The sequence below is a fragment of the Atractosteus spatula genome, chromosome 7 (genome assembly GCF_055471065.1).
Source record: "Atractosteus spatula isolate fAtrSpa1 chromosome 7, fAtrSpa1.hap1, whole genome shotgun sequence".
Taxonomy (NCBI): domain Eukaryota; kingdom Metazoa; phylum Chordata; class Actinopteri; order Semionotiformes; family Lepisosteidae; genus Atractosteus; species Atractosteus spatula.
The window spans coordinates 51,076,704-51,100,236 of NC_142712.1; the positions used below are offsets into that span (position 1 = coordinate 51,076,704).

Consider the following 23,533-nt stretch of genomic DNA (forward strand, 5'->3'; position numbering starts at 1 on the left):
GTCTGGTTTCGAGTAGGCGGAGAGCTGCTGGCACAATTGCCAAAGGGTACTGACCGCCTCCGTCCGGCACAGGCCGTTTCTAGAGGGTGCAGTACCGAGTCTGCTGTAGCGCGGACACTTGTCTGTCTATACATCGCTGTCTCTCAAGAACATAGCATACACAGAGGCACAGGGACGGTTCTACACCGAAAAATAGGACCTTTCCCGTGCTGAGCACAACAGTAAATGCTCAACAGCGGACATAGTAGGTGATTTTCACAACTTTGTGCTCCAGAATCAAATGTTCTCTCGGCTTCGTGGAAGTTTCCCCCCATTTATTAGCAAGCATTAAAATATATGTTTTATGTCTGTCTTACTCGGAGGAATAAATAGGTTTTACCGGTAAAATGCTGCACCATACAGTATGTCACCTAAAAAAGCTTTATCTGGGGGCGGCAAGCGTTCCTTCCACCTGAGCTCGAGACAAGGTGTGCGATGCCCAGACACACCCCCCGGCTTCAAGTTGACACTTCGCGTCTCCAGGTAACCGGCGCCGCGTTCTTGTCCAATCGCAGCGTCGCTAGAGCCCGCAGGTAAACAAGGGCTGGCCCGTGCCGACTGTCAATCACCCGGCAGCGCAGGGCACAGGGATCCCAGTACAAATACGGCTACACCGCCGGGACACGCGTGATTAATACGACGGGGCTCGGACACTGATAAAGGCTGCTTTGCCCGTTACGGCGCGGAGCTCAGGCGGGTGAGCAGACTGCTTGTTTCTTTCTCTTTCATCTTCTGCTCTCCGAAACTAAATTTAACAGCGAAGGAAATGAGGTGGATTAGACATATAAATATCTTTACTTATAATTCCAGTTAAGCCCTAGCTTCTGCGCGGCGTGGAGCGCGGAGCGAAGTAGTCATCTAAACTGTTCACACACACAGTTATGTAATCTTAGGTTCGTACAGGTATGAGGTACAGCGCGTACTTGAGTTTTAATGTTTCGTTTTAATTAAGCTTATATAGAAGTTAACCAAATTAAAGATGCAAATAAATATTTTTTTTTCTCGAAGCTGCCCGTGCGCTGGAAGGTGTCTCATCCAGCCTACAGCAGGGGTATCTACATCTCAACTCCAGAGAACCTCGATCGAGCAGGGCTTATACCATTAAATCGCCTATTTCTATAGGCTCAGAAGAATGTAATTAAGATCTATTAAGCAGGTGATTTATTAATTAATTCAACGGTCATTTAAGGTTCAAGTCTAAGCATCTTTGAGCTGTTAATCACCAGGGCTCTATCAATTTAATAAATCACTTGATTGATATTTTAAAAGTATTTCCAAATTTCAGAAATAGATTTCTATAAAACTAACAGGTTTGGAGACCCCCTGATTAACATCCTCTAATTAACACACTTAAACACTTAATTAACCTCTATGCACAGGACGGCCTGAAGATCACTGTGACATTCTCAAATGTAAACTAACAACGTTTTTGATCTCATTTGATTTATGTATGGATTTAATCTTTTAATTTGTATTGCCAACATAAAATACAAATCCTTCAATAAATATAACAGTTTTAAACGTTTTGGAAAACTTTAAGAAACAAAGGTTGCCAGGCTTTGAAATATTAAGAACATTTCAGACTTCGTAAGAATCCACAGAACCCTGAGACAAACTCTTCAGGAAGACATTGAAGCTTGTTGGCCAGAAGAGAAGGCTTTAATACTGTGCTGAAAGAGAGTCATACAGAGGGGAGTGCAATGGTAAAACTGAAGTCATGCAGAGATCCTACAGACAGGTGTCACCCACACCGGCAGGATTTCGTGTTTAAACTGTGCGGGCAGGCTTGCGCTCTAACACAGAGGCGAAGGAAATAGTGGGACAGGTGAAGTTGAACACTCAGTCAAGCTTCACGGTGCTGAAACAGGGAAGAGAAGATACAGGACACTGTGGCTGCACAGTTTGGAAGCCAGAGCCTTTTAAACGATATGGGTTTATAGAATTAGGACTTCTCAGGCTTGTAGATTTCAAGTTTGGACGGGCTGTGAGCTGTTTTGTTTTGTTTATTTTGTGCGTTAAGACATACTCTAGAACTTCGTACAGGAATGCCCAGTTTTTCAGATCTCTACTTTGTAAAAGACAATCGACACCTTTGCTTTCTTGTCTGATCCAGTCCCAGAGGTGACACTGACTTATTAGTGCAGTCGCTTCAGAAATCATGATTAAAAAAAAAAATTCTGTGATGTCTAATTTCTCTTTTTGACCGGGGTGCTGTTGGTGACCAAGGACTAAAAAAGGGGGGGAAAAATCGAAACCTCGACGAGTATTGACACTTCAAACATTGGGTGCATGGAAAAACACTCCGCTCTGCTTCCAGTAACGCGAGCCCATTTGCATTTCTCAAGAACAGCGCGTTTGGGAATTTCAGAAGGAGGGTGGGCTGGCGGTTCTCTAGCTGTAACACACCAGGGCTGCCTGGAGCCCGGCTCCTTTGCTACAGCTGGAAAAAGAACGTGTTAGTGAGGGCGGAAGCGCCGGGAATTCCAGTGTTCCGAGCAAGAGCTGCAAACGGAGGAAGAGCTGGCTGTGTGGATCACAGGGTGTGTGGTTCTAGAAACCCCCCACACCCTGCTGGCTCTGGCTCAGTTCCTGCCTGCACTTCCAGGAGAATTGTGCCGCGCCAGGTGCTCCTGGTGGGGCGGTGAGCGGGCGGATGGAGGGGTTGAGCCTGATTTTGTCATTCCCGTTCTTCTGGTTGCGCAGCACGGGTCACATGTTGAAGCGCCTGCTTCAGACTTCACACAGTGGGAGAAACTGGACTGGCCAGGTCAGCAGGTCAGGTGCCTTGGCGTGACAGAACACACAGCGGAATTGTGGGACAGGGACATCAGAACCCCCACCAGCTCAATAGCACGGGTTCTGCTCCTGGGGCAGGGGCAGGAGTCAGGGCGGGGTGAGTGGCTGTCGAGCACAGTCTCTGATCTTAATGCCTTCTGTGGCTGATGACACTGCACTTCCAGCTGCAGTAGGGAATTCCTCAGACTGAGGAACCCTCTGTGGACAGCCAGTACATGCAGATATAACATCCAGGCTTTATTCCTCATGTAGATTTATTATTATAGCATGTGGTGCTTCCATATAAATAACTCACTGAGCTGTGTTTAGAGCTCACCAGCCACTATTCTATGCGTTATCTCCTAATAGTAAGAAAACATCAAAGCTGCAAAATGTCATTAAATCGTGTTAGGATGGACTTTAAATACTTGTGTTTGGGAAAAGATATGCCTGTTGTCAAAAAACAGTTTTTATCCTTTTTCAAACTTATTCTGTAAATGTTCGGGTTACGAGAGTTTTTTAATTAAAATGATATTTTTGTTATCTCTCCGAGTGGTGGTTCGGAGACATTGAGGTTTAGGGCATTGATGTTTGCTGTCATTTTATAGTAGATGATCCAGAATTCTAAAAGCTGAATATTTTCACTCACTCAGGTAGAAACTGAAAGTGCCCCAAAACTTAACACAGGTTAAATTGAGCTGCCCTTAAACATAGGCCAGGCTCCTCTTAAAACCTCTGCCCGGATAAATGTCATCCTTGTGTTTGTTGAGCTTCTGTGTCAAGCTTTGTGTGATGTACAAAGTCAAGATCTTCAGGAAAATTTCAGAATTCATGGTTTTGGTTTGTGCTAAATAAAATAGCATTTGGTTCATGCTAGAATATTTGATAATATTCTAGGTAGGAGTGGGTTAAATCTCAGAGCTACGTTTTGAATACATTTTACGAGTCCAGTGACTTTCCACAACATTACTGTTTGTACATTTGACTGTCTTACGTAACTGTGATTTTTTTTCCTGTCAGTCATTCAGGTTGAACTGGTGTCAACAGGTGAAATTAAAGAAAGCTGTGTGTTCTAGGTGGATGGAAAAGATTTTGAAAGGCAGATTCTTTTTGCTGTGTGAGGTTTTTGTGTCTTAGACAGAGGAGAAAACGTGTACTTTCAAAGCCTTAGTACTGGGGCAGCCTTAAAGCCTAAATGTCTCATAGTGCGAGACACAATCTTAATTTTCTTCTCCTAGAGCAGCACCTGAGATACAGTGCTGATAATGTTGAGTTATTCAAGCTGTAATAAAAGAAAACTCTGATATCCCTGGTTCAGTGGGGGGTGTCTGGGGCTGACCTGCCTGATTCATTTAATTTCCAGGCAATAGCTAATGTAGCTCAAACACGTGCTTTCAGAATTTAAATAAAGCAGAAATAATCTGGAGCTCACGGTAAGATATGTGCACATGCTTCTGTTCAAGGTGGAATATTAATGTGGTTATTTACACATCCACAAACTATTAAGACTTAACTTGGCATTTATATGTATATTAAGGGTGAAAGCTGTTGATCTGAAAGTGGTTTTGTCTTGGCCCGCTCTGGTTTATATTACCTGGTTAATATTAGAACTATATTCCTCTTGTTTTCCTGCACTCGCCTGCATCCAAAGACAGCTGTACAGTAGCTCCCACCCTAACACCTTACATACATAAAATTCTTTCAGGCTGGGGGTGTTGTAGTAAGGAAACAAAGTGAAAAAAACAAAACATAATTTTAATAAATCAAACCTGTGCATTTATAGACTCTTTGAGGATTAAGGCATTGCAGTGGAAAAGACTAGAAGCCCAGGTAAAGTTCTAGACACTGCATGGTTGTGTCAAGGGTTAAAGGTCTCAGGAGTCTACAATTGCAATTGGAGTCTACAATTGCACAATCCTCTATTCACTTTTTGATTTCTGAGCATGCAAATGTGATCATATGAACACATTAACTGGTATATAAAACGACCCAACATTTAGTAGTAGTAGATTAGTAGTGAAGGTAGTTAGTAGTAGAGGAGTTAATTGCTATGTACACATACATTGGAATTCTTATTCTCTCAGGACATACACAGTACAACAGATAACACAACACATTGTAACACCACACGATTTCACAAGAGTCTTGTATTTTCTATTTATTAATGTTGATTAGCTTTATTTCGACTACTGTTTCTGGTCGTCCACAGCAGAATGTCTTCTGAGCTGTACAGTATGTCTTTCCTGCCTCTTCCTTCTGAGGGTCAAGGTGTCAGGGTGCAGGCTGTTGTTAGACTGGATCTCCTGGAGACAGGGACAGAGTCAGTGCAGTTCTGATACATGCAGAAGCTGGTCAGCATGTAGCCTGAAGATGATGTAAATAAGGCTCTCTGATTCTGGAAGTGCCTGGAAAACTGCTGTAAATGCCTAGTGTGAACATTTTGAAAATTCTTGTGATTTTTCACTCATTAAAGAACAAAAACATTTCTATTTTTAAATACTTTAAAAAATCAAAAAGAGAAAAATGCTTTATATTCTCTAACTTACAGTACTTAGTTGCTTTTCAAGGTTTTCTTTGTAATGTCTATAAATCTCCAACCTGGCTACTCTTTAATACCTGCTTGAAGGTGTAGTTAATTATACACTGAGTTAAGTGGAAGCAGACTGGCCCAGTGTTAAAGACAAGATTCAGAAATAACATGTTGGATTATTAACATACTAACACGGTGAGATGAGAGCCAGCCATTCGCAAGAAGGTGACATTGCTGCTCTAAACAGCAGAGTTATGCCAGGCCTTTAGGTCTGTGCCCAGGACAAAACCCAGCAAATTTCCTGAATACACTCCAACCATTCGGGCACTTTGCTATACAAGCACTCAGTGAGAGCGAGTGCGCAGGATACTGGACCATTGTTAGATCAGGTTCAATACCAGTGAAGGGGCAAGGAGAGCTGGGAAAATCGAAAGAGATACTGAGTTCTGTCTTCCCCGATTCAGCCTGTGTCAAAGCTGCAGCTACTGCTCCACATTGCAAACAGCTCAGGTTTAAAAGCATTGTGTGCAGGCTGTCCTCTTAATTTCATCAGCCTGCCTCATTATTGATCACAAGCCATGGTACCAAGGCTGTTTGTGTCTGCTCTGTTTTATGCTTGGTGTTATCTCTGTAGAAGGAGCTGCCCCGTTTTTCAGAACTGGGCTCTGTGTGTTGTTTCTAGTCATGTGCTGTGTTTAGTGGCTGCTCGAGCAGCACTTGTACTAGTTCTTCCCACAGTTGCTCTCAGAGCTGGGGCACGTTGATATTCAGGAGGAAGTTTGCTCTGTCCAAACAGTGTTTAATAAAAGCCATTTCAGGGAGTGGTGAAAAAATAGATTAGGTCCTCTATGAAGGATTGTCCAGAAATCTAGGTCTAGGTTGGTATCAAAAACAGTGCATAATTTAAAATAGCTATAATGTTTCAGTTACATTAAAACCTCACATATTTAAACCACATATGTTTAAGACATATGTCCTCTTATCTGCATTTATTTGGAATCTCACGAGATCTGTGACCTCTCTTCTCTCTCAGGCATCCAGTGAGGCTGTTGGGTATAGTCACAGAGTGCTCTCGGCTAACGGGGTGTGCAGTAGTAGACAATATGTAATGTTGTGTAGTTCTAAGCTTATAAAATGCACCCAGCTCTGCTCTCCAAGATTCCTGTCCTCTTCAAGTGCTCACGTCAGTCTGCCTGTTTCTCTAGGGGTCACTGTAGTTACAGTGCTGCTTTACAAAGGGTTCTTTTTTCCCTCCACCTAAACATTTTCCAGACTCCACACAAACTCCCAGCTTTTTTTTCCCCCAAAACTGTCTCATTTTGTTTCATTTTGCCATTAACCCACTTATTTTGGTAAAAAACAAAAAAAACTTACAACTCGCATTTTCCAAGCTTATCGGCTGCTTCCTCTGTCTTAGCAGCGCCCCTGAGTGAGTGAGCCGTGTGGGTGTTTGCCTTCACTGCCCCCCCCCCCATTCGAAACCATGACACACAGAGTTTACTCGGCCACTGGGAAACAGATTTATCACTCCGCGATAAGACTCCTGGGTGCCCAGCGACACGCTAAGTGTTGGCCTTGCTCTGGGTAAACTCTGCCTCTGTGATTACGTGCAGAGTGAGCGATAAGAACTCACGCCCTGCCTTTGCCTTTCCGTGTGTCCAAAGCGAGCGACAGCCACAGCAAAGTCGCCGATATCTCCAGAAAGGTCACACCCTGCCGGCTTAATCTCTCGGCTGCCCAACGCCTCTCCTTTTCATTACCCCCGGTCTGTGGCCGTGAGCTGTAGATGCTGCTGCCAGGCCACGTTCTTTCGAGAAGAAAGAACAGTGACAGTGCAAAATGAACTTTCATAGTGGCAGTATAAAGCCCTCATGGAGGAAGTTGCCTCTGCTCTCTTGTACATTTAAACCCAATTAAACCCTTGTCTGATGTTTCGGCCTGCATTGAGGCCTTTGTTGGATATGTTTTCCTGAAGGCTTTGGTTTGGGCAAGATTTTTCTGTGGAACGATAGCAGATTGTAATTTTTTCTAAATCAGAGAGACATCTCCTGTTTCTGTTGGTTCTTAGGCTGGACCCTTGTTCTATGAATCTTCTTCGAAGATCACTACTGTGTTTTAGAAAACAAACAGTATCGAAGATTAAAACAAGCATCTCCGGTGCTCCCTGACCCTCCACACCTCTGGCATGGAAGCCAGCCTTTCGTCCCGACCGTCTGTGTCAGACCCTGCATGGCGCACACAGCCAGACTGCCAGATTTAGCTGTCCTTGTGTCTGCTCTGTCTCGTGTCATGTACATATTGTCTCCGTGTCAAGACTGCTCATTTTGATAAGGCCTGACTGCACACTCAGTCCTCCCTAATAGAGAAAACACAGATTACAAAATGAGTTTTCCCTGCACTGCCGACAGGCAGACCAGCTTATTCAATTGTCCCATTAGCTATTTTTTCCCCCCTCGACAGGAGGTGAGAGGTCGAGGCCCACTGGTTGCCAAGGAAGTGGCGAGTTCTAAAAATACAGCAGCTCCCTGAGTGAACAGAGAATGGCCCAGAGAAAGGTGCCCCCACAGCTGGGGAGGGCTCCAGTGTGCGCGGCATCGCTCCATTAACCTGCTTGTGCAGCCTGCCAGCGAGGCCTCCATTTCTACTCCTCTGCTATCCTGCGCTGAGGGATCTGGAGCAATGGAAAAGGTGTCTGACAAAGTGATGGTGGCAAGCTGTAACGATCAGAAAACAGTGTCGTGTCGCAACTACTGTTTTGCAAGTGAACTCACAACTGGCAGCCCACTGAAGCTCAGCAGGTGTGAGCCTGGCCAATACCTGGATGAGAGACCTCCTGGGAGCTGAGGCTGCTAAGGAAGAGGTGTTAGTGGGGCCAGTAGGGGGCGCTCACCCTGCGGTCTGTGTGGGTCCTAATGCCCCAGTATAGTGACGGGGACACTATACTGTAAAAAAGATGCTGTCATTCAGATGAAAAACCAAGGTCCCAACTCTCTGTGGTCTTTAGAAATCCCAGGGAGTTTCTCGAAAAGAGTAGAGGTGTAACCCTGGTATCCTGGTTAAATTTCTCTACCTCACCTTTACCAATCATGCCCTCTTAATAATCCCCATCTCTGAACTGGCTTCATCACTCTGCTCTCCTCCCCACTGAGAGCTGGTGTGTGGGGAGCGTTCTGGCGCACTATGGCTGCCGTCGCATCATGCAGGTGGGGCTTCACATTGGTGGTGTTGGAGGAGAGTCCCCATTACCTGTAAAGCGCTTTGAGCGGAGTGTCCAGAAAAGGGCTATAGAAGTGTAAGGAATTGTTTCTTATTTTTATTTGTTTGAATGTGGCCTGTCATTCATCCATCCGTTATGGAAACGCTACACAGGCAACACAGAGGCCATCCTGGAAGCACAGAGAGCGAGGTGGGATGACAGCCTGGAAGGGATGCCAGTCTACTGCCACTGCAGGGCACACAAGGACAATTTAAAGATGCCAATTAAACCCAGACACAGTCTTTGGGAGGTGGTAGGAAACCAGGTTCCACAACAATCACACAATAGCAATTTAGATTAGAAGACGTAATTATCATTACGCAGTAGATACCTGGCTGTTGTTATTGCCATTAGAGAAGGTATCAAGTCTGTGAAATTCAAAACAGTAATATGTACACAATATTTTTCACCTATATGCAAAGCAACACCACACTAGCACAGCCTGAGTTTTGAAAAGCCGATTGAATTAAGTTCAGCAATTGTTCAAAAGTCATTTTCCCCCCTTTGGTGAAGAGCAATAATTTTCCATTAGTCAATCATGATTGAGTTTATTTCTGTTTATGCATACTCCTGACAACATGCACTGTTTCTATGGGCTGTGTGGTTGCAGTCTGAAGGCTATATCTCTCCACAGTGGAGCTTATTAACTCTGCTTCCTGTCTATTCCTGCAGTGGCTCTGAGATCCTTTTGGAGACTGGGACAGACTGGGAGCAACACTGGAGCGTGGGGAGGTCCTGGGAGTGGGATCGGAGTGTGATAACAGATCAGCTTCAAGGCTACAGTGTGAAGAGAGATTGGGAGCAGAATCTGGCAGTGGAGAGAGACCGGGACCAGGATCTGGCAGTGGAGAGAGACCGGGACCAGGATACAGCTGTGAAGAGAGACTGGGACCAGGATTTGGCAGTGGAGAGAGACTGGAAGCAGGATCCAGCTGTGGAGAGAGACTGGGAGCAGGATCCAGCTGCGCAGAGAGACTAGGAGTGGGATCCTGGAGTGCAGGGAGACAGGGAGCAGGATAACACTTTGTAAAGGGGCTGCTAGGAGGATTGCAGTGTGGAAGTGGGGCTGTGTTTGGGACACTGGTGGATAACGTTCACAGTGGACAGCAGAGCAGAAACCAGAGATTCCTTTTTTGCACAGTGCTGTCTTTCTTTTTCTGCGACTGGCTGTCCTGTCCACCATGTTGAGCTTGAAGCTGCCCCGTGTCTTCAGCATCAACCAGGTGCCCAAGGTAAGTCCATAGGCCCTAGGCTCACTGAGGGGATTTCCTTGTAACATACAGTAACTGTCCTTATAATTGAGTCACGGGCCATTCAGAATGGTGGAGAATCCCATCACCTTCTACTACACAATTATACTGTATATTCAAAATGTAACACAAAAGAGATTATTAAATAGTTCACGTTAACAGTGGTTAAATTATCATTGTTGACAGTTTTTTCCATACCATGACAGATTAAATTGTTTATGTTGATTTAAAAATGTATCAAAGGTATGTAGCACGGGCACATAGGAAACTGAGCGGCTAGTGGACATGCATTTACCTGTGAGTAAACTGTGAGTCTGATTAATGGGTAATATCGAATAGGGAGATTTTGATTATTTCAGGATTTTCTGTAGAAGCTGTCGATATCTTGGCAGTCCTGTTTTGAAAGGTATGTTGAAGCGACACAGTGAAGTCCCCAAGTCCATTTGTCCTTTCTGTGCAGGTGTTTCACGAGGACAGCATCATCTCGGGATACCGGCAGCCCTGCAGCTCCGCCACCGACTGTGTCCTGAGTGTCTTCCAGCTGACCAATGAAACGCTCAACATCTGGACGCATTTCCTGCCCACCTGGTACAGCTCATTCATTCGCTCCTCAGACAGGGTTGATTCTGTAGGCACTGCATGAACAAACATTCACCTGCAGTTCAGTATGGAAAACAAGGTCAAGCCTAGCCTCCCTAACTCTGAAGGATAGGTTTAGTTTAATAACGAGAGCAATGCATTCTTATTTTTATAGAACTTTTGTGTCTGGGATCTGTTTTGCTTTTCATGATAATATTACAATTGATGTTTTTGAACGCAACAGGAAGCTCCTTTGTCTAACTTGCATTCTTTCATTATCTATGCCATGGGGAAAAGTCCTTGTGATTTCCCTTTTGCATATTAATAGTCAGTTTCATTTCTTTTATTGCTTGAAACCTGCTTTCTAGCCAGTTTGTGCCTCACCAGGTGCAGGTTAAATGAGGCTTCAAAAAAATTGGCAGAAACAAAAGAATAAAAAAAAATTAACCTGGTTTTGAATTGCAAAACTGACCGATCTTGGCTCAGTTTGACTCCTTCAGTCTTTTTTTCCCACTATGTTTTATTTAAACATTCACTAAAACACTTTGTTTCCAATGCTTTAGTGCAGCTTAATGGGGGTTATTAATTATTCACTAGAACACATTCCAGATGGTCAGAAGATAATATTTTACTACCTTTTTGGCTGTGATGTTGTTTGGCAATGAACCCAGTTTAAGGGCAGAGTCTTCAGGTGTCTTTCAGGTGATTAGCTCCATCAGAAAGTGTTGTGTTGTTATGTGCTGTAGCAGATGCCTTATCCAGGGTGTTTTCCCCCCATGTCTGAAGAGCTCGTTAATCTAAACCCTGACTGTGCAGCTGTGCAGCCTTAAGGCCACTCTGTTAGAATTCTAATGGTCTAATTAGAAATAACTTTAATGAGTGATTGCACACATACTGCAGACCTAGCAGGTTTGATACAATTTTGCAGGCTTTACAGAATTTATACCAGGGAAGGAGAGAAACGAATAGTTAATAGTTTGATCTTCAAGCCATCAAACTGCGGTCACAAATTCGCACAAAAAATATAACAGTTAGTACTTTGAAAACCGTACCAAGCGTCCTGTGTCACAATCCAGGTTCTGCTCCTGCACAACATTTCGGAACCAGTAAAAAACTTTGGAAACATTCAAACTGTTGTGCGATGGGAGCCTTACTTCAACCCTTGCTCAGTCTGCAACTGTTGCTTTAAATCCCCATTGTCTGGATCCTTCTGTCCCTGAGGAAACACAGATACTGAAAAACACACAACCTGATGTTCGTTTGTTTATTAATTCAAAGAATAAACAATACTAACACATTTCATTTATATGGCACCTGTCATTAAAGTTAATCTCAATGTACTTCACATAAAAAAGGTAATGGAGAAGTCCAGGATCTTAAAAATGTCTCAGGCAGAAGTTGATGGGTTTCCTGGCAGAGAAGGGTTTTAAGATGTTTTAAAGGTCTCAGTCGAAGCTGGCTGTCTGAGATGATCAGGGAGACTATTCCACAAGCAAGGAGCACAGACAGGGAAGGCACAGTTGCCCATAGTGCATACTTTGGTTCTGGGGATCTGCAACAGTTTAAATCGACTTGATTTTAGAGATGGGGGTGAAATTTAAAAAAGGTCAGTGAGGTAATTCAGACACAGGGTCTCGGCAGATCTGCTCCATGCATATCCCCGTGAATCTGTGATTCATTTGAAAGGGTTCTATTTTTTTTGGCACCTCACAAAATTGCTGTCTCCTGGGGCATGCTGTCAGGTGTGCTCTTTCACGCTGACCGTCAGGAGATTATACCTGCACACAGCTCTCAGGGGTTAAGGTTTTTTAGAATTGTTGAAATTTGCAGATGGTACTGTTTGATGAGATGAGCTTTCTGAAGCCAGACATCTAGTAAAAATCAAACATAGGTTTCAGCTAAAATATACCTTATTACAAGTATACTGTACCAAACCATACATACCCCCCTCCCCCACAAATCCAGCCTCATAAAAGTATGAAGCAAAAGGAGTTTTCTTGTGAAATGGCTGAATAAAAATTCCTGAAAGCCATGAAGTCAAAACCCTGAGCTCCATGACGAACTCTGCCTTGACATTTCTGTACGCAGACGATACTGTAGGCCTTTTACTGCTGCTGTTCTCCGAGTGTTTACCACCACAGCGGTGGATAACGGTTTTTTGCCCTGGGGTACATCACCTCCCGGGAGAGACTGTTGGCCTGCCTGCGAGGGACTCAGCAGAGAAGAAAAGCTGTGTCTCTCGTCACTGGTAATGAGGAGAACTCGGCAGTGAGGATCGCTAATGAGTTCGCTCACCGAGTAAACATTTAATTGCAGTGGCAGGCAAATCCTTCCTTACCAGCTTTTCGATTTGCGATTTTCATTTTTCACGAAATGCTCCCACTTGTAAGGAAGTGGCTTCCTCTAGCTCAGCACTGTGCCTGCAGAAGTCCAGACTGCTTGAATTGTTGTCAGTCTGTGCTTTTTTCTTAAAGAGGCCCTTGCCCCAAAGCTCTCAGCACTTTCCTTGTCAGACTGCTGGAAGATGAGTGTGCTTGACTGGGACAAGAACTGACGCCTTCAGCAACTGACAAGAGCTGGACCTGAATCCAGGACTTTGATGCAGAAAGAATGGGGGAAAAATGCACTTCTATAAACACACTGAGGCAAGAGCAAACGGGTTCATTCAGGATCCACCCGGCATCCACTGCAGGATCAAGATCAATCTGTTCTTGATTTTACTATCAAGAATTTAGATAAACAGTAAAACATTTCACAACAACGGTATTTTGACATCAGTAGCATATCTCCTTTGATAGCAGCAAAGTCATTCTTCTCTTTTTGTGGTCACTGTACGTGTTAAACAAGCTATCTCAGCATGTTTTTAGTACAGGCCACCGCTTAATGTACAGTAATTGCATGTTTCACTCTGACGTGATTTCTGCTTCCCTGAGTTGAAATTTCTGTCTTGGCTCTCCTTGTTTTTCTGTGATGCCCATGAAATCCCATTAACTCAACTCATATCTGTGAAATCTGTCGCCTCGCAGATTTGAGTTTTCTCTGTTTTTTATAAGATGTTCAAATTCTTCATCTACTTGCTCACTCTTTTGATAATTAACAAGTCAGTTTCAAGGCCAACTATGTATTGTACCTACTATGTATGTTGCTTTTACAAAGTCCCTTTATACTAAAAAGGAAACTCTCAAACCTAGTGGAATTATCTCTGTGCTTTGTAATATAAGTGTAAGTATAAAATATGATATAGATCTCTTAGGTACCCCCAGGTCTCCACCAGACAGCAGTGACACGTGTTCCTCCCATACGCTGACCTCCTATTGTGGTAGAGTTCAATACTATTGAATTTCTAAGACCGCTGCTTCATCGCAGCAGGACTTGGAGCCGAATGATCCCTGTTACGTAAACGCCAGCCTTCTGGTCAAGCTTCTGCATCCAATCCTGCGTGAAGCACAGGGAGAAGATCCCACGTTGGTCACGTGTCCGCTGTGCTCTGCCCCGGCAGGTATTTCCTGTGGAAGCTGCTGACAGTGGTGTTTATGCAGGACGTGTGGCACGATGCTTTCGCGTGGCCATTGGTGGTGTTCCTGGCCTCCTGCTGCTTGTATCCACTGGCGTCCAGCTGTGCCCACACCTTCAGCACCATGTCGACTCGCGCACGCCACATCTGCTTCTTCTTCGACTACGGTGCCCTCAGCTTCTACAGCCTGGGTGAGTGACACTGAAGCACTGCCTCGTTTTCCAGAAAAAAAAACAAAAGAACAAACGATATGTCCTTGTAGACTCTTTGACGCCAGTAAAGATTTGCAGTTACTTTTCTGGAAATCAGCCTTTAAGTTGCGCTCTAGAGCGAAGAAGCTTGTGTCCATCTCTCTCCCACTCTCTGCCGGGAGCAGCGTTCGGATCCCGGGACAGTGAAGTGCTGGGATCGGGATGGCAGCTTGCCCTCTTGTCTCGCTGCTGATAAGAAGTGTGTGTGTGTCCCGCAGGCTCGGCCATCACTTACTCTGCGTACGTGATCCCAGACAGATGGATAGGCAGCACCTTCCACCGTTATTATGTGCCCATTGCTGTGTTCAACACGGTGCTGTGCACTTCTCTGGCCTGCTACTCACGGTAGGTTGATTTCCCATGGTTCCCAGCTCCGGTGATGCCTTCAGACAATTCTAGAGCGGCAGATGTAATTCTTGGCAGACTACACGCTAGTTCATTCACTAGAAACTCTTAATGACTACTCTCTGGGATGAACGCGTGATCAATAAATCCGGGAAGAAGAATCAAACAGTATTAGAGACCCTAATAAATCACTGATTAGCTTTATTTGTAATACACAGTATCCATATTTATTTCTGCAGCAAAACAGATGCATAAGCAAATACATCGCCAAAGTGTGTGTGTGTTGGCAGGGATAGATTCTTCTAAATTAAATATGGAAAGAATAAACCTTTCAAATTCCAAATTAACTATACCCATTTCAGCTCCTCTCTTGATCTAAGTTGCTTTTTCCTGAAAGCAAAGGAGTTTCCACCTCCTCTTACTGAATTCTATGACTTACTGAATGACTTTCCACTGAATTTAACTGAATTCCTCTACTTATCCCCCCCCCTCTGGAAATGCCAGAATTTCCTTTAAGAACAGTAACTGGCTGAACTGAACACATTTTTGGTCCTCTGTTATGGCTTCAAGCACTGGGTGAACGTCCCTTAGAATGACACACATTCTTACATTAGCGGTATGTTCAGAGAAACTGTCGAATGCAGGGGCTGTTCCTTGCTTGCTCCTAATTTCCACAGGCAAATAAAAAGGAGCTGCAAGCTCTCAGAGGGCTTTACATTGACTCCCAAGAGGGAAGAGAGGAGTCAGTCATCACCAGTCATTGTCACTTGCTGAGAGCTCTGTGCTCTTCCACGTCTAGTCCTTAAAACACGTCCTTGCAGGAAAATACTTATGTTTTCATATTGTGATGATTGATTGAGGAAGTGTTTCATTTTTTAGTATCATGCATAGATCATTGTTTAAACCTCAAATGGTAGTGTGGTGCCTCACAGCTCATGGGTCCTGGGTTTGATTCTGGTCTGAGGTACATTCTGTGTGGAGTTTGCATGTTCTCCCCAAGGATATGTGGATTTTCTCCAGGTGCTTGGCTTTTCTCCCGCAGCCAAAAAAGACATTTCATCTGGATTAACTGGTATGTGTATAATGGCACCCAAATGCATCTGTGTGTGCATACCCTGAGATGCACTGGGGTGTTGTCCAGGGTGACTCCTGCCTCGCGCCCACTGTTTGTCAGATTAATCTCTGACTCATTGTGACCCTGTATTGGATTCAGTACTTACTGAAAATGGATGGATGTTACAAGTCTTTGAAAGAGACATGCAGAGGTGAAGAAAGTTTGATGAACACAATACCTCATATCTTTTAAAGCTTTTACTGCCGGGCTTGACTGGACTTCTTTCTTAACTTTTTTTTTCCGTAGGAATTGCATAATTATTACAACATGCCAGTTTTTTTTTTAATGTGGCATTTATCCTCAGGAATATGACTTTGTACTCTGAGCTATGTTTCTGACAGTCCTGTCACTGAACTGTTTCATTATTAACTTCAGTCGTGACACTTAACACTGCTGGCTGTGTTTTTTTTTCTCGGTTTCTTTGTCTGTGTTTTGTGGGGGCTGTAATAATCTCCCAGCTTGACTGCAGTCTAACCATGCCTCTCCCACTCTCCTTATTGCCCACTAAGGCTTGGCTCACCGTTTCTCCATTATAACCATGACGTCACCAAGAGGTAACAGCTGTGCGCTCAGTATCTGCAATCTGTACCGCTGCTGGCTGAGGTTTTGGGGTTTTTCACTTTGTGCTTGGGTATGAGAGGCAACAGATATATCTTTAAAAAACAGTATATGAAATATAAACCTGCTTTATTAACATTTTCCAAAAAAACAATCTATGTAATTTTGAATTTCGTAGCAGTAAAGTGTAGTGGAGACTAGCTGTGTGTAAAAATACACTTGATCAGCTTTCCATTTTTAAGTTCATTATCAGGATCTGCCCCCCATCATATCATTCAATGATTTTTTTTCTTTGAGACCCTGTAAGCTTTGCCAGTCAGAAAAGAAACTGTTTCCAAAACTAAAGTGAGTGGTACAGTACCTGCAATGGGACAGACAGTCACCTGCATGTGCATTTCCAAATTACTACACTGTTCTGCAGAAATACAGTAAGAAGTAGACTGTTCCTTGAGTTACAAAATTATGCCAGGGCAGAGCATGCAGAGAGTTTTTTTTTTTAATGTTGGCCTGCATATCTTTTGTATTCCTCGAAAGAAATCATGAAGAACTCTGTGAAGCTATTTCTGCTATCTCTCATGGCCACACAACTGTTACAGCCTGTGATCGTGTCAAATGTGACTTCCTCTGTCTTTTATCTTCTTGATTTCTCTCCTTTATCTGTGAATGAGGCAGCAGGAGGTCTGTATAAGCCACAGTGAAACCCAGTGTGATACGAGCGGTGAATATCATTACAGGGCCCTTTCGCACGCGACGCTAGAGATTTAAAGAGAAAGACTGAGGTGACAGTTTATTTTGGTCATTTTCAACTGGTTTGCATCCCCCTGGCTGTTGTGTATAACTCTGATTTCAGAGTCTGTCACTACAACTCCTGCAGCTGTGAACAGCGAACTGGTTACTTAAGAAAAAAGAAAGCCCTTCCCAAAACCAGCAGATCATTTCAGACATGTGTTTTAATTTCCCCCTCTGCTGTGCTTTACCCAGGGGTGGTTCAAGGATACTGAAAGGGTGACCACTTCAGAAACTCCTGATCACTTTCAACTCCAAGATCCTGTCAGAAAGAGTTTTGAATAAGAGTCCATTTCATTCATGCATCTTAAAATGCTTTATGGCTTGTTGGTGAAGCAACAGCAATTACTTCAGACACAGGAATACACAGAGACAGAATGCACACCTGAACATGTTCATTTGGAAAGGCAGCAGTGAATACAGTGTGTTTTGTGATAAAGGCAGTAGTGGAGAAAGTATTGAAATACATGGGAAAAATTGAGTTGGATTGTAAATATTTAACTGTTTAAAGGCCGTTACTTAAACAGACTCTATTTGCAAAGTGCTATTGGATGTATTGTGTAGGATATCTAGGCAGAGCCACAGGGCTTGTTGCTAATTGCCTGACTTATGGGATTCAAAGAAACAAAGAAATTCTTGCAAAAAAACGAATGCAAGTGATCCTACTAATCTACTGTTGCTGCCTCTTGCTTTGCAAAGCAGATTCCCTGATGAAAAGAGAGATTATTTCAGGTCAGTTACTTCACTCATTGATTATTATAATCGCTGGCTATGTGATCCATAGCCTTAACACAAACAAATTGATTTATCGTCAGGCTGAATGCCTTCCTTCAAAGCCGACTTGTGCGGTGCCATGCTCCGACCATGATACAAAAGGCAATTTCATTTTCATTTCAGCTGTGCAAAGGCAATTTCATTCTCAATTCAATTTGCCGTGTGCACCCAAAGAAGCTGGTAAATGGCCATATGAAATTGAGAAGTCTCACAAGGCATATAGTAATTAATTTTCGCTCTGTTACAATGTACCTTTCAGCTCCAACGTCCTTTATCGAATCCAATCGTTCTGCTTCCAAACAATCCTCTCTTCCATTGCCATCGTGGTGACACGGTTCTTCTTTGATCCGGTGTCTCCTCGGTAGGAGAGCTTCCTTCCACCACAGATAAAGCAAGATGATTTCAGCTGTGCTTGTTTCCTGTTGCCCTCCTGCTTGGGCAAGCCCAGCCTTTTGTTTTTCACATGTCCGTTTTTCTCTTGACTCCAATTTCATTGAGTTGCATTCCTCCTCTGCTCTAGACTTCCAGAGTGTGAGCGACCAAAGCTGAGCAAAGCCCTTCGCATTGTGGCCTTTGCTTATCCCTACCTGTTTGACAACATCCCCGTCTTCTACAGGGTGAGTACGCTGAGCCTCCAAGGAAACCCTCTGCTCCCTGTGTGGACTTGTGCTTCCGGAGTCCAAGCGCGGTTCGGACAGCATCCCCGACTTTGAAGTTTCAAGTTTATTGTCATATGTACCTGAGTACAAGGAAATGCTTGTGTGTGTCCTCATATAACCAATACCATCACAAGTGACACCCCAAATTGTTTTAGACAGAAACAAAAAACAATAGCATGTGTGCCAACAACATAGTGGGAAGCAGCAGTATACCATACTGTATTAGCAAGAAGCAGCAGTACAGTATGGTATAACCATGAACTTATGGTTAGCAGCAGTATACATGAATTTAATGGGTTAATTAATCCCATTAACCTTTGCAACGTTTGGTGGATTTTAATGTCATCAGTTATCACTGCAGTTTCTAAAGCACATCCTTTAAGTTAGTTAAATGTGCTATCGTCATCCTCACAGCCCTAGGTCATTTCCAGAACTCAGCTGTTTTGGAATGAGAGTTTTAATATCATTGGAAAGAAAACCGAGACCTCTTGAATTCCCCGTTGGCGTCCTGCCCCTGTGATCGGGCCTGCCGCTAAACCGGTCTTGTCTCTGCTCTCAGATCTTCTTCTGTGTGGGAGAAGGCTGCACGGACAACGAGACCAATCTCCTGCACTACCGCCACATGGCGCTGGCCTTCTTAACTGGCTTCCTGTTCGCTACACACCTCCCCGAGCGACTGGCGCCCGGCTGCTTCGACTACATTGGTAGGTTGTACCGCTGTGGGGTCACAGTTCAGCTGGTCCACATAACTGCCCAACTAACACTGAAGCTCAGGCCATGGCTGAGCCCTAGCATGCCACCCTTCAGACTTATTGTCTGATCTACTGCTGCAAATTCCAGTCTGTCAACAAGACTGCACATTTCTAGATGTGGAATAGCATCTGTAATTATTATCGACTGTTTCCCACAGTACGTCCTGTTCTGTGTTTTGCTTCATTGTGTAATATATCACATTAAGTACATGCGGCATTCTGCAGTATAAGCTCTGCTCAGAAGTGCTTTCGTTTTCAGTCAGTGTACGATTCACTTATTACCTTAAAGTGAACTTCAGTAAAAGTGGCAAATTATTAAACAGTAGCGAGACACTAGCGTTCTCACCCTAGATCCTGATCTTGTCAGATCTCAGGAGCTGGGCGAGGCTGGAGCTGATCAGTACCGGGGTGGGGGAGCTCCAAGGAAATCTAGACTGGTACTCTTCCCCCTGCACTGAATTTCCAAAGCCAATGCTTCAATATAGGGAAAGGAGACACTATAGGAAGTAGAAGATCCCATTGCACTTTACGGAGAAAAGTAGGGGTGTTTCCCTTGGATTTTTAAATTCCTGTGCATTCTGGCATCTCTGGAGTTGCCCCTAATTTCATTTGTTAGTGCAGTTTCCCAGTTCTCTAGCTAATTCGGTGTGTAGGTGTGTTGCTGCCGCACATCACCCAGATAGGTGCTTTGCTTCCTTCAGTGGTGGGTGAAGTGGTGGAAAGCACTTTGGGCTTCATTGAGATTGAAAGGCGCCGTAACTGGTGCAAAGAACCGTGGCCAGTAACAGGAGTAACAGCCGAGCACACTTCTCCCTTGGCCGCCTCCCACAGGTCACAGCCACCAGCTGTTCCACGTCTGCGGAGTTCTCGGGACGCACTACCAGGTGGAGTCCATCGTCATGGACATGGCGCAGAGGCGGCAGTGGCTGCTGGCACACGCCCCCCCCGTCACCTTCGCCAGCAGCTTTGGGGCGGGGCTGCTGTGCGTGGTGCTCAGCCTCGGCATCATCTGCGCCTTCAGCCTGCCCCTGTTCTGGGCCCCCGCTGCCCCCAGGAAACAGAAGAGGAGCAGGAGGCCGAGGGCGGCTCCAAAGGTGTCGTCCGACTGACAGCAGCTCTCGGTGGCTGGGAGTCTGGTGCAGAGCGCGGGTCGGGGAGGAGCTGTTACAGGGGACACCGACTCTGTGAACACTAGTTTTAGGCCAAAGAAAATGGGTAAGATGTTTTTAGGGAGTGGAAGGTTGGGGTAAAAGACTTACTCTTGCACTGTTTTGAAAGATGGATCACTGTCTGTCTGCCAATTTGTCCATAATAGCCCAACCATCTGGAGAAAGGAGCCTCTGCCTGCTGCCCTCCGATTGGATAAATGGGATACATTTTTCTTCACACCGTCCAGTACAGAGAGCAACTTGTGATCCACAACAGCCTTCATTTCTAATGTTACGTTAGGTCCTGTCTATTAGTTTAAAACACACATGCTGTTTTGTTTGAAAGAAGGACCTCACCTTCTCAGGTAATATCTTGTGAATGTTATTTGCACACCTTGTGTGGTATTTGCACTTTTTTGCAAGAGGGAATGATCGATGTCTTCCCCTTTTCTGCACTATACATTTTATTTGTTTCGGTCAAGAATTTCTTGACGGAGTCAAGAGGTCACAAAACACTAGAAAGAAGTCTGATTGGCTTTTGTCAATGAGTTCCACGGTGGCTGGTGACCAGTGACCAGTGTGTATAGTTCAGCGCACAGAGATGTGGGCAGAGTTTTCTGCAGCTCTGTGTCTGCCGTGTGCACTGTCCTGTGGCCTACTGGCATGTCACTGGACCCTCTGTCATTGTCAGTGTCAGAGTGCCCCTTTCTGTTGTCTCCACACAGGTCACTGTGTGGCCTAGCCAAGAGCTCCCCCTCCTGGGGGAGCCGGAGGACCTTTCTTGCCAGATCCAAGATTGTGTTATGGCAGGGGCAGGGGTCATGGAAGCAACGTGCTTCAAACAGGGGACAAAACAGATGTCAACAGATTGTTTTGTTGTTGAATTTGAAGACAATTCTGGCTCAGTTGTTGTAGTAGGCCTTAGTTTCAGTGCTCTAGCCCTACAGAGCAGAGACAATCCCTGACACAGCTGGTAGCTCGGCCTTGTGCGCCTGCGCAGACACTCATGGAAAAGCTTGGTAATACGCTGTCTGTGGGATCTGTGGGAGTGGAAGTGCAGGAGCTGAGATGGACAGGTCTGCCATGCTTTAGGAAAGGAATATGGCTGGAACTCGCTTCTAAACCTGCAATACTCCCAAACAACCTGTGTCTAGACAGGTACCCTTTGTTTAAAGGGGACAAGAGAGTTTAGCAGACTCTCTTTATGGAGTTATGGCTAACAGGTTTTAGAAAATACAGCATTACTGCACGCGTTCAATTTACAGTAAATCCATTCTGTAATATCGAACAGTCTTCATTCTCAGCAGCCCCTTTTGTTTGTTTTAGACCATGGACAAAAGGTTTAAAGATTTCTGTTAAAAAATAACAAGTTAATCTTCAACTCACTTTAAAACGGTTAAGTTTAATGTAAGCATGCATATTTTTTTATAGAACATTTTTTGTCAGTGTCGGCATACAGTTCGGTGTCAGGCTGTCACCAGATGAATATGAAAATGTTGTCATATGTAAGACTGCTTTAGGGAAGTAAGTATTGCTTCCCAGTGGCACTATGAAGGATTTAGAACTCTAAAATAGTCAGGTAAGTCTTCTGTGGCCTTTAAGGGAGTCATAATGTTGACAGCAAGCATATTCAAAGCCTCAACTTGGGAGATAAAAAATGAACTATGTACTTTCTAGATACTGTACATGTTAAGGATGAAAAGGTATGGAAAACAGAGTTCAGAACCATGCTGGGTCATGGTTATCAGAGCTCAAACAGCTGAAACTGCTCTTGCTCTCCACTGTAAATACAAAATCACCTCTCTATCACAAACACTGGACTTCAAAGCCTTTATCTGAGATGGATTTAAAAAAAACTACAAATTAGGCTAATTTGACTTTGGTCATAAAAAGTGCCAATATCAGCCATTTCTTGTCATGGTTGCTTCAGTACAAGTTATTTATTCTGTGACTGAGATTAATCTCAATGGCGGAACTTCTCACTGGGTGCTGGGTTTATTGGTGAAAGGATCATGGTGAAAATCGGGCATCATTACAAGATCCTGTATGATCTAAGTATGTTACAAAACTTCTAATGTTGTGGGGAAGTACTAGTTTTAAGTCAAGCACTAATTCACAAGAATCAAGTTTGATGTCTGCATTTGCAGTTTTTGATCATAGGTTCCTGTTGATTATTATCTTGGTAAATCTTGTTGTGCTTCCAATCTAGTCTGTTACGTTTCCTGACTTTCTGGGACTGGGTACATAGTGCTCATGTTGGTCACTCAGAGGTCTGCCTGCTTACTGAAACTTATATGACCGTATTTACAGTAATTAGCTCATTTGCTGGGTTGCACTGAGTTCCCTAAATGGGAATTAATTATGCAGCATGTGAGCTCTTTTTTGTTAGTTGTTAAAATCACCAGACGTCTTGGATTGTAACTAGTTCATTACATCATTCAGATCTTTCACTTCTAATGGTGTCTTGGGGTTCAGTGTGGCTAAATCTGGAGCTTACATTCCAGGGGTCTTTTGCTTTGTCTTTTACTCCTTTTGGCTGTTTCTTTCCTGACGCCATGCCTGAGCCTCCTTTCTCTCTTCCTGTAATTATTCTGCTGTGCTGCAGGAGTCACTTACAGGGGGCTTCACTAATGATGTCTGCTCTGCATGCAGCACCCGGTGTCCCTATCCACAAACCGCAACAAGGAACGGCGTAGTTCCAGGTTTGCTCAGCTGCCTCCGAGCAGGGTGTCAGGCGTGACGAGAAGCACGCAGCTCGGTGACAATGTGGTGGCATCCACTCAGGAGATTGTCACAGTGTTGTGCACTGGGGTGGGACTGCTCTCGCAGTCATGCGACAGTTGCCAAAACAGCCACCTGCATCTTGCCATTAAAACCACGATCTCTGTGCCATTCGTTTTCAATGTACACAGCTCCGATCCTGAAAACAAGGTGTTCCTGTGCCTTATTAAGATCAAAGTGGGGACTAAAACTTTTGTTCTTCTCTTCCTGTGACTTTTCTTCGAAAGATCAATGTTTTGACTGTTAAACATGTTTTTATATATTTTAAACCTTGCGAACTGTACTACAGTATGTGCTCTATTTTTAACATAAATTATTTCTATATGAAAGAGTTGTTATGGGTTTGAACCTTTGTTGTCTGGTTTCGCTCCACATGCATCCTGGGAGGAAAAGCATGACTCCATGACACCACACACCAGAAA

General features: G+C 44.2%; 1 protein-coding gene across 2 annotated transcripts; it reads left to right on the forward strand.

Moving 5' to 3' along the window:
- The first annotated feature begins 2,795 nt into the window (after nucleotides 1-2,795).
- On the forward strand, nucleotides 2,796-23,439 carry LOC148831363 (membrane progestin receptor gamma-B-like). Of its 2 annotated transcripts, none has more exons than XM_088919858.1 (8): nucleotides 2,796-2,932; nucleotides 9,273-9,832; nucleotides 10,311-10,438; nucleotides 13,929-14,134; nucleotides 14,413-14,539; nucleotides 18,292-18,388; nucleotides 18,990-19,134; nucleotides 20,014-23,439. In XM_088919858.1, the coding sequence occupies exons 2-8, from the start codon at nucleotides 9,782-9,784 to the stop codon at nucleotides 20,289-20,291; spliced, it is 1,032 nt and encodes a 343-aa protein (XP_088775984.1). In that variant the 5' UTR covers nucleotides 2,796-2,932; nucleotides 9,273-9,781; the 3' UTR covers nucleotides 20,292-23,439. The 2 variants fall into 2 exon arrangements, with proteins under 2 accessions (XP_088775984.1, XP_088775985.1); XM_088919859.1 differs by lacking the exon at nucleotides 2,796-2,932 and adding an exon at nucleotides 16,163-16,207 and having other exon boundaries at nucleotides 9,698-9,832; nucleotides 20,014-21,283.
- The last annotated feature ends 94 nt before the right edge of the window (nucleotides 23,440-23,533 follow it).